Raw genomic sequence first — 9,041 nt, forward strand, 5'->3', positions numbered from 1 at the left:
TTCGCCAGCCATGCAGGCTCTGCTGTTCCTCGGTAGGTTTGTGATAGGCTCTGGAGTGCCAAACCCCCGGTCCACTGGCCACTCATGGGATTCACAGTACGCCCCAGCTCCTCCTTCGCACACAGCTCTGCTTCACACACACAGCACTTAGACATGTTTGTAGTGAACACGTGCGCTAAAGTGCATTTACCAAAGAGCAGCGAGTCAAGTGCTGGCAAGTAGCAAGCTTGGGACCATGGCATTACATGTAAAATAAAAGCCTTCTGGAGCACAATTTAATTAACAAGATACTGGTGTTGATAAATTACACAGGCCATTGCTTGACCACAGTTTGGTTCATCATGAAATAGAGTCAGGAGATCAAATACCCAGTATCAGTGGATTTATTGCTAAAAGCCAAGAAGAATATAGAAAAGGGAAAAGGTTCAGTACAGTTCCAGGAAGCTGGCTCGTGCAGCCTTGTTTTGTTCACCTCACACAGCCAGTGTGCTCCCAAAGTTACAGCCCTCGGTTTGTATCCTGCCTGGTCACAAGTACAGGGTACATCGGAAACTACATGTAACCACTCAGCATTGTGTCTTGTGTTCTGGTACCATGGTGTACCCCTTATCGCTTTGTACTGAACACAGGCATTCCAGGTACCCTGCGGCATGAAGGCACCTCCTAGGTGTAGAACAATTGGTGTAGAACAATCTTATGTCCTGTCCTCCTCTTTTGGGACAGGCTGTGTTCACCTGGGAGAGTAACTCCCTTTCTGTTGCTGTGGCAAAACATTCCTCTGACCTGAGCTCAACAGCGTCTCTATTTGCTTAAGCCAAAACCTGCCTTCTGCAAGGTGGTGAGGGCTACATCGCATGGAGGGCAGTATTAGAGCAAAGGTATAGGCCAATTGAGGTTATAAAACTGGCTGTGCCTAAGGCTATTTGTGCAAACCAATGCATGGTGCCGCTACTATGCTCTGGCTAATATTATATATAGATATGTGCTACCGGCATAGATTGGTCAACACTGTGCTGTATAATGATGTTAAGCTCACCCGTCTTTGCAGCGTTTTCCAGCCAGGCAGCCCTGCCAGCCCTTTTTCATGGACCCAGCCACACGCTCTACTTGTCTCCTCTGTGAAGGCTGAAAGGCAGGACACGCCTCTGTTCTTTTTCATAAGCAGGACACCCCGCTGCTTACATAGCTGAGCAGGCAAAGAGAGGGAAGCATCTCCTGCCCCCTGGCTGAGCAGAATCTGTCCCAGGCCTGTCACCACCTGGCGACCTGCTTTTAACTTCAAGGTCAGAATTTCCAGCCTAGATCCATCATGCCTTACATATCACCTGCAAGTTCACAGTGGCTAAGAGGACCAGTGCGTTACCGTTGGCAGAGCCCTCACATACCACCCTGTAAACCCCTAGGCACCCCCTCTGTGCCCTCTGCCAGTGTGAGGTCACAGGTGCTTATGTAGTGCCCAGGATGAACCAACAGCTGCTCGGTGATTGGAGTTCTCAGCAGAGGGGAGTTGGAGCAAGTTGCTGTCCAGGATAGGTGAGGTGAACTCTGGTTTTCTGATTCAAAGAAACCTGCCACCTTCCCCACACTCTGGGTGTAAGTCACCCCCGCAGAGGGGCCCCACCAAGCTTGTGCTTCGCTGAAACCCCACGGTAGGGCTTATGGCATACCTTGGCTTTGTGCTGGCCCTCTGCTTGGGGTGCCAGTCATCCTCTTTGCATAGCACCAAGCAAATGCCAGCCTGCAGCTTTTGTATATGTCCAACTTCCACTGACAACAGCGGGGGAGGCTGAATGTGCAAGGCCCATGGGATCTGCCTGGGAAATTGAGGGTGCAGATCTCCAAGCTTTCCCCAGGATACCCCAGGGGTTTTTGTAATCTGATCTAATTCCCATTCCCTGATGGGATTGTCATGTTCCTCTGCAGCTGATGTGATGTGTCTGGAACCAGCAAAAGCCCTCATCCCAGGGAAGACGATGCAGTGACACGGTTTCACGTGAGAGGCAGTGTTCTCTAGTGGGCAGAGCACACGAGCCAGAGCCAGGGACTCACCAGCCATTGCACCCACCCCTAGTGAGAGTCAGTCCCTACAAGGTAATTAGACAAAGCAGAATTATTCTTCCTCCCCCAGGGAGGGACTAACTGACTGGGGGTCCCCCCATGTCCCTCGAGTGCCAGTTCACTGCCTTAACCACCAGGTTTGCCTTCCTCAGTGCTGTTGCAGACCCTCTGGCAGGTCACTTGCTCTGTTGTGCCTCAGTTTCCCCAATCTGGATCATCAGCCTGGAAGGGTCCTCCTGGATTTTCAAGTCCAGTCCCTAGCCGCACAGGCCACCCCGCCATCGCAGCCCCTCCAGTTCCAGCCTCAGACTAGTTGTGGGGGATGTCCCCTGCCCCTGCTCCTGTCAGGGGTGGACGGTGTTCCAGAAGGCTTGAGCCCTTCTCATTCCCAGTCATGAAGCGGATATGGGTCTCATGGGGTTAACTATTTCCAGAGCTCTGAAGGAGGGTCTGAGACAAGTCAGGGGCTGGGGCCCCTTTTCCCGCGACCTACCCGGCTTCGTGGACCTCCCGCCCCGCTCCAGATCTGGCTCAGCCCGCGCTGCTGCCCAGGCTGGCTGCCTCCCCTTCCCCCGGCTGCCCCCAGCTGTGGTGGCATCCCAGGCATTCCCCGAATAGAGCCCATCGTGCCCCCGCTCCAGCTCATTCCCCCTCTATTTATAGCTCCTCCGTGGCGTGGGCTCCTCTCCGGCCTATTTTAAGCCCAAGCAGCTGGTGCTGTAGGCACCAACGCCGGCTTCCCGGGCAACTCCCAAGGGACGTGGGGCCCTCCTCCAGCGGCTCCCGCGGCGTGGCCACTGGCAGAGGCACAACGGCTGCAGTGGTTTCTGGCCCCACAGCGATGCACAGGGAGGCTGGAGAAGGTACGGGGGGGTGGGGGGGGGCGGCGGTCGGCAGGGACACCGTACCTGTCAGCGTGTGGGAAGGGGGTGGGATGGAGAACATGGGAGCCGTTCCCCTGCTCCTGTGCCAGCCTTGAGCTGCCTCCCTTGGGTGTTCATCCTGCCAGGTGCAGCCGTGGGATTATGAGGGGCAGGGTGAGGCCACCTGGCCCAGCCCTGGGAGGACAGAGACCCCAGACGAGATCAGACCAGAGGAGGTAGCTGCCAGCACCCACCTAAGAGAGGGCCCCAGTATAAGTCCAGCCCAGGAGAGGCCGGGCTTAAAGGTGGAGCCCCCAGCTCAGGCCCAAGATGGGGGAGGTGGCTGCAGGTGGGTCCAAGGCCAGGCTGACCCCAGCGAGGTTGCTGGCAGCACAGGCTGGCATGTAGGGATAACTGCACTGGCACTCCCGCCAGCCTAGTAGGATGTTAACACCCCATTAACTCCCTGGTCCCCCCCCTGCCCCCGTCCTATGGGGCTGGCTTAGTGCCTGCTCTGCACTTTGCTAATCCCAGACTGGGCACTGCCCCTCCCTGACAGTTGGGCACAAGATGGGGGTGCCATCAGCTCACACTTAGGGCAGCAGAGAGCGCGCAGCGGGGAGAAGCTGGCGGAACTGGGCGTTCCTTGAACATGAGTGCCAGTTCAACCTGCTTGCAGGGGACCTTCATGAGCTGCAGCACCTCTGTTTTAAAGTACCAACCTCCAACCCTCACTTATCTTGGCTGACACATGATGGGATTGACCCACAGCCCTCCAGTACTAAAGACCCAAGCTTGCGCTTAGGGGGCTGTAATCGATTCATAGTCTCTGCTGATTGGCCCAGAGGAGGACCCATACCACACAGGGCAGTGGGTCACATGTGCTGTGTTAAGGTTGGTGATCCTTAAAGCCCCAGCTTCTGGAGTCATGGGAACACATGAAAATGTGAGCACCTTTTTTAAAAATGTACATTTCTAGCCATTATAGTTGCAGCGACAAGCTTGAAAAATGTGACCAGGAATTGTCCGACAGGCTCAAAAGTGAGAAGACAAAGGCAAAGACCCCAAAATTGCATTAAAAAAAACCCTCAGTTTTTAAGACACTCTCATGATTTTGCTAGAGCCCCCCCATGGTAGTTGGGGCTGGCCATATGGCTGAGCCCCACACTGGGGCTGGGTTGGTTAAACCCCTCGAAGCACAAACACCTTAATGCTGGGCTTGGCTTGAGCTAGCTGGGGCCCATGGTAGCAGAAAACGAAACCGTACAGGGGGAGCCTGTGGCACGTAGGCTGCAGCAACCCTTGGCTTTGTGGTGTGGGCAGCAGAACAACGCAAACGTCTCATCCGTAGCTAGTACAGATGCCTGGCTGGTGAGGCTTGCGCACCAGAGTCCATCCAATCCCAGCTCTGAGGTCGGGAAGGAATTTCCTCCCTGGTCAGCTTGGCCATGTGACAGTTATATTAAGGTGACAGGGCTAAGAGGCTCCAGTATTTGCTGCCGGCGGCTACATGTCACATGGGCCAGGTTCGGGGGGGGGGGGGGGCGCTTGGTAACAGGCTCTGGCAAGGTTGTGACTGGTTCATCAGCTCATGTGACAAACTGCAGCCTCACAACTGGCCGTTCCTGGTGTCCTTGATCAGAGAGGCCAAGGGTTGAACAGATCCCAGAGGTCAAGTCTGGGGCATTGGCAAAGAGACACTCGCTCTGCTGGCATCTGATCTGTGGGCAAAGCAAAGCGCGCTAGTCTGGCACTGCTAGTCAGCATCGTCCATCGCTGCTTCATTGTCAGCCATCAGAGCCTCTGCCCATCAGGTCTGAGCACCACCACCACCATGTGCATTAACGAGCCTGTGAGGCGGATGGGGGGGGATTATCCCCTCCATTATACAGCTGGGGAAACCGAGGCACAGAGCAGCAATATGATCTGCCCAAGGTCATGCAGTGAGTCTGTGGCATAGATGGGGGTGAAAACCTGACCCCATTGACAGCAATGGGGTTTCAACACTCTCCCCCTGCCCATGTTTCCAGATGTGCATTAAGCATTCTTGTATGTTGTGTCAGTGCTGATAAGGGCTGGATCACAGTAGTGAGCCAGCTGGTAAAGGCGCCAGCCTGCCCTCCCTCCCCCAGCCATCTACTGCCAATTTAAAAAAGGGCCAACCATTTCCTGGGATGACATAAGGTGGGCCCCCTTACTAGCGACAGGGGTAACCAGAACTGACCCTTCGAAATTGTGGGGACTGAGGAAAAGGGTTTGGGGAGGGCATGAGGAATCAATGGGGCTCTCTGGGTGGGTGGGGGCGATGCACTGCTTCCTCTTAGCAATGATTTGCCTCATTCTGCAGAAGGTTTTGCTTGTCAAATGACAGGTGGCAGTTAGGTTCTCATGTCCAGCTCAACTGGATTTTGCATGGCCACAGCTAAGGACAGGAGCCGTTTTAGGAGAGCGGGACATTAGCATGATTAAGCCGGGTGGCATTAACAAGTCAGCTGTGTATTTATGGCCCCGCAGTAGCATGACATCAGTATGCGATGCCCATCTAGGGCACAGCTCACAGCAGCCACTGAGTCTTGCCATGGGCTGGCCGGGAATCACACAGCTGCTGCATCCTGTGGGATAAATCCAGCTAAGTGCTCGGGGGTGTGACCGGCTGTTACAAACTATAACAATGTCTGCTTGGCACAGCTTAGACGTGACTCCAGGTTGGGGGGACCGGAAGTCTGCACCAAGCAGTGGGACTGTGCACTCCAGTCCCTCTGCAGCTCCCCTGGAGACTGTACACAAGAAGGGGTTTTGCATGGCCAGAAGCTGCCAGATGAGACCTGGCAGGACTGGAACAGGAGGGAAAGCGCTGTGGTGGCCAGGCTAACAGGTATCCCCATGGATTCTGGGGAGAGGTGGCGAGAGCCCCAGAACTTGGCCATTTAACCTGGACAGGACACACCAAGGGGAATAGAGTGTTGGGAAAAATCCTGCCTTGGGCACCTCCATCACTAGCTATGTTCCACTGAAACTAACCAGAGTCAGAGTGAAACCGACCAGGCTGAGGGCTAGAGGCCAAGGCAGCAGGCCTCAAAGCTCCTCCTCCTTCTCTGGCAGAAATCGAGGTGAAGGCAGACACCTCCCCACCCAGGGAGCCCATCGACCTCAATGGCAACGACCTGGCAGAGATCAACCTGCACTCGGTGGAGTCCATCAGTGACCTGTACTGGGTGCCTGGGGGCCACAAGGCCGCGGAGGGTGAGGACTATTCCCCCCAGGGGCTGGTGGTTGTGTCCTTCACTTGGGGGGAACTCTGACCATAGTGCCAGACAGGCCAAGGGTGATCCCTAATCTCCTTGCTGCCTGTGCAATGCTGCAGGCCAGCTGGGCTGCGGCAGTGGGGATTGAACCTCCGATGTCTGGATCTCTCTGGCCTGAGCTAAAGGGTCCAGCTCAGCTAGCCAGGGCCATAGCAGGCTCATCAGCCACCACTAGAAGGCAGCAGCAGGGCACTACACAGACCAAAGCATCCTGGTTGCTTTAGGAGCATGGTGATGGCTGATGTGGGGGGAGAGTCTGGGGCTGAAACAAAGAGGCTCTCAGTACTGGGGGTCAGGGGACAGATCAGCTCTGGGGATCCAGTGGCTGTTGAGGGGTGTCAGCCTGCATAATTAATGCCAAATCCCCCCCAGAGATAGGGCAAGTATGGGATAGCCCTGAGGCAGCGGAGGAAAGGAGCAGTCACAGGGTGAGGGGGGGCTGCTCAGATCAGGCTGGTTCCTCCCTCAGGACACCTGCCCCCCGACCGATTCTGTTGCCAGCCTGGGATTGCTCAGCCAGGGATCGGGCCGTGCTATGCCTTGACTGGCACAGAAGGGGCAGTGGGACAGACTGCACTGGCATGGCCCTGCAGTGAGTCCATTGCATGGCATGGGCCTGGCACTGCAGCAGGGAAGCTCACCAGCTGCCCTCATGCAGATGTTTCTCAGTGGGGCTGCTGGGCACTAAGGGGGCACCGGGGCAGGGAGCGTTAGTGGCTGGCATCTCACTCTTTTCTAACCTTTCTCCCCAGGGAACGGCCTGTCTCAGTCCACCACCCCACAGACCCCTCAGGCTCACTCCACCAAGCGCTGTGGGGCTGGGCCAGCCCTCCTGCCGACACTGCGAGCCGTCCGCACCACCCCCATCTGCCCCTGCTTCCATCCTGCCTGCTGCCGCACAGCCCTCTTCGCCCTGCTCGGGGCCCTGGTGCTAGCCAGCCTCACCCTTGCCACACTGGCCGTGTACCTGAGCGGTACGTGGGACCATCTCCTTCAGCACTTGACACGCTGGCCCTGCCCTACTGGGCTGGGGGCACCTGCTGTGCAAATGGGACCTGGGCAGGGAGTGGCAGGGGTAGCCCATGTAGAATCAGAGCACTTGCTGGCCCTGCAGTGAAGGAGGCAGCACGGGTAGCAAGGTGCCATGTGGGAGCCGTGCCAGGAGCCACTTTAGTAGCAGACTAACAGGCAGAGTTCCCAGGCCAGGCTGAGGCATTGTTGGGGCCCCCACATCCCATCCCCAGTGAGAGCGGGAGCTGAGCCCCTGCCCCATCCCACTTTCTGCACCTCCCATCCTCCTGCTGCCCCTTCCACCACCCTGAGCTAGGGAGAGCACTGTGGAAAAGGTCCCAGCCTGTGGCCACGCTGGCACAGCAGCATGGGTGGGTATGGTGAGGCAGCTGGGTTTGAGCCCTGCCAGTGGGGCCCTCTCCCTGTGGCAGAGACAGGCTCCATTCCCACTCTCAGCCCTCGCCGGGCACTAGCTCGGGGAGAGCTCGCTGCCGGCAGCTGCAGGGGGCGAGGAGCAGGATAACCCGCACGGGTCGCTGCTAACAGAGATGGGCTGAGGGGGCCGGCCTGGTGGCAGCAGCGGCCATGCTCTCGTGGATGGGATCCTCCTGGGTTCAATGGCAGACTCCCTGAGCATCACCCTGTTCTCTAGCTGAGCTCCCAGGCTGCCCCCAAGGGGACGCTGTAGCGTGGCAGATGGGGCTCTCGGCCTCAGTGGGAGCTCAGGGTTGAAGCAGCAGTGGGTCTGCCCCCTAGTGGCATGGTTTGGCTAGAGACGGTTCCTCGACTGCAGGTTATGAGTTCTAAGCCCGTGGTGACCGTGGCCATAGGCAAGAAGGGCCAGAATGGGCTTGGGGAGCCAGGAGCACCACCTACAGGGTTTCCTCTCTCCCCTACAGTCCTGCAGAGCGAGTCGCTGCGGGTCCTGTCCCAGTGGCTGGAGGCCCAGGAGGAGTCCGTGCAGCAGATGAGGGCCACCAGCCTGCAGCTGTGGAAGCGGTTGAATGTCAGCGAGGCCTCGGACCAGATGTGAGCCAACCACCCTGGGCCTGCTGCTCCTTCTGATGGGGAGGGCATAAGTCCAGAACTGCCTCCCGCACCCCGGGGCAAGCACCCTCTCTGCAGGGAACATGGACTGACCAGAGGCCAGGCCAAGCACTTCTGGTCTCAGGGGGTCATTGCTGGAGTACTAGGAGCCTGTTCAGGGGCAGGCAGCCTGTAAAGGACTAAGGGGGGATAATGAGGAGAATCTCCATCATTACACCCCCCCCCCCCACAGCCTATTTATTATCCACTCCACAGTCACGCCTTATTTATAACCCCTCCCCCTCTAACACCAGCTTCTCCCTCCCCCCAGCACTATTTATCCTTTCTAAATATAAATTTTGTATGTGACAATAAAGCTGTACTAGCACGCACCCCCCCACCCTCCAACAGCCCCATGGGACCCAGCTACCAGCTAGCTTCATGGCCTGCTTGAACCGCTGTGGTTGGAGTTCAGGGCATGACCCCCACCTGGGCACCTGCCCAACAGCCCGAACCTAGGCACACCCTGAAGCTACTCTACCTTTGCTGGGGAGGGCACAAAGGGCCTGTGAGCTGAAACAGGAGGCATGCTAGAGGGGTCCCAGCCCAGTGGTGGTTGGGGGGAGCCCACGGCTCAGGCTTGAGGGGCACCAGCCCAGCTGGGGGAGGCAGTTAGACCAGGAAAGGCAGATGCTGGAGCCTGACCTTCCACAGCTGCAGAAAGCAAGAGCCCCTGAGGGCTTGTTTAGGCCTTCAGGCCTTTTCTATAGAGAATCAG

The 9,041-nt window shown here is 57.2% G+C and overlaps 1 protein-coding gene across 1 annotated transcript; it reads left to right on the forward strand.

The window, feature by feature from the left end:
- Positions 1–2,785: 2,785 nt before the first annotated feature.
- Positions 2,786–8,477, forward strand: LSMEM2 (leucine rich single-pass membrane protein 2). Its single transcript, XM_074958343.1, has 4 exons — positions 2,786–2,921; positions 6,024–6,164; positions 6,979–7,200; positions 8,137–8,477. The coding sequence occupies exons 1-4, from the start codon at positions 2,900–2,902 to the stop codon at positions 8,268–8,270; spliced, it is 519 nt and encodes a 172-aa protein (XP_074814444.1). The 5' UTR covers positions 2,786–2,899; the 3' UTR covers positions 8,271–8,477.
- Positions 8,478–9,041: the final 564 nt, after the last annotated feature.

The sequence above is a fragment of the Natator depressus genome, chromosome 7 (assembly GCF_965152275.1).
Source record: "Natator depressus isolate rNatDep1 chromosome 7, rNatDep2.hap1, whole genome shotgun sequence".
Taxonomy (NCBI): Eukaryota; Metazoa; Chordata; order Testudines; family Cheloniidae; genus Natator; species Natator depressus.